This window comes from Galeopterus variegatus, unplaced genomic scaffold, assembly GCF_000696425.1.
Source record: "Galeopterus variegatus unplaced genomic scaffold, G_variegatus-3.0.2 Scaffold1891, whole genome shotgun sequence".
In the NCBI taxonomy this organism is placed as follows: domain Eukaryota; kingdom Metazoa; phylum Chordata; class Mammalia; order Dermoptera; family Cynocephalidae; genus Galeopterus; species Galeopterus variegatus.
Window position 1 is genome coordinate 252,387 of NW_007728002.1, and position 1,336 is coordinate 253,722.

Sequence of the window (1,336 nt, forward strand, 5' to 3'; positions counted from 1 at the left end):
TAAAAAATTTTTAAATTTTTTGGCAGCTGGCTGGTACAGGGATTGAACCCAGGACCTTGGTGTTATCAGCACCACTCTCTAACCAACTGAGCTAACCAGCCAGCCCCAGAAGTGAACATTTATAAAGAGGTGGTAAGGTGAGGTTTAAGGGGTCAAAATAATATTCATTTAGACTAAGAACCATGTAGTTGAAAATCTGCCACTCAGCCGTCCTACAAACCATAACATTGGTCTTGGCACAGCTTCATGTTCTGACATCTCGTTTGGCTCTGCCATTTCTGAGTTTCTTATTTTTATTTGTTCTACTTCTTTTTATATTCTTGTTTTACATATGATGTAGTCAACACAGAGCAAAGTATCATAGCCACTTCAGGAAAGAAAGGCTGAAAAGTCAGCCCAGTGTTAATTTTGGATCACATAAGTTCAGTATGTGTGATTTTACTTCTGTTGTGGTAGTTATATTACATCTAGATAGAAATTATTTTTATACTATATTTAAATATTTTATTCAAGTGTTTGTGTGTATGTTTCGTTGCATGAGAGCATGGGAGACAGCTAGGGAACGAGAAAGAACAGAGAGAGAGAGAGGGAATACAGATGTAAGCATACGTTTATTGTCTATGAAACTAATGAAACATAAGGCTAAGATCTTTTTCCTTCTGAGCAAGCAAATTGTATCAATAGCTGGTCGTATTAATTGATCAGTTTGTAAACATGATTAAAAAGTATAAATCTACCTTCTTGCAATTAATTTAGTGATAATGACATGACAAAAGAGATAGAAAAAGAAAACTGAAAGTTATAATTCATTGCACGTTTCTGTTGCAGCATACCCTTCTCTCAGGCTACAGAATAACACTGATTGACATTGGACTGGTAATAGAATACCTCATTGGTAGAGCATATCGCAGCAGCTACACTAGAAAAAATTTCAGAGTCCTCTACAACAACCTCTACAGAAAACATAAGGTAGCGTAATTTAAAAATGCCCCAATAAAATTAAGAATGATTAGGAATTTTAGTTTTAGTAATATGGCTCGGGAAGTTCAAATGGGAATAGTGTCTAAAATGGATGTTCTGTTTATTAACATTTGTTATCTCCTATATGTGAAGTACTGTGCTAAGTATTGGCATGCTGGCCTGGGATGAACATCTTAGATACTCTGATATGGAACAGATTTATGATACACTAGCCATAATACAAAATGGTACGTAATATATGCTAAATCGACATAGGAGTCATGTGATGAGACAGGTTAGGGGAAGAGATGAGCAGTTCTTTTTTTCTTTTCTTTATTTTTCTTTTGAAAATACAGAAGTCAAAAGCTTTGTAGGG

General features: G+C 35.1%; 1 protein-coding gene and 1 non-coding gene across 2 annotated transcripts in view; one reads left to right on the forward strand and one right to left on the reverse strand.

Annotated features, from left to right (window-relative positions):
- The window catches only part of TRPM6 (transient receptor potential cation channel, subfamily M, member 6), a 126,504-nt gene that overhangs the window by 42,369 nt on the left and 82,799 nt on the right, over nt 1-1,336 (forward strand). The window contains exon 13 of the mRNA XM_008579473.1: nt 829-969. Coding sequence (XP_008577695.1) covers nt 829-969 — 141 coding nt within the window. The remainder of the gene's footprint in view (nt 1-828; nt 970-1,336) is intronic.
- On the reverse strand, nt 28-101 carry TRNAI-GAU. The gene has a single exon. It is a non-coding gene; the product is annotated as a tRNA-Ile (tRNA).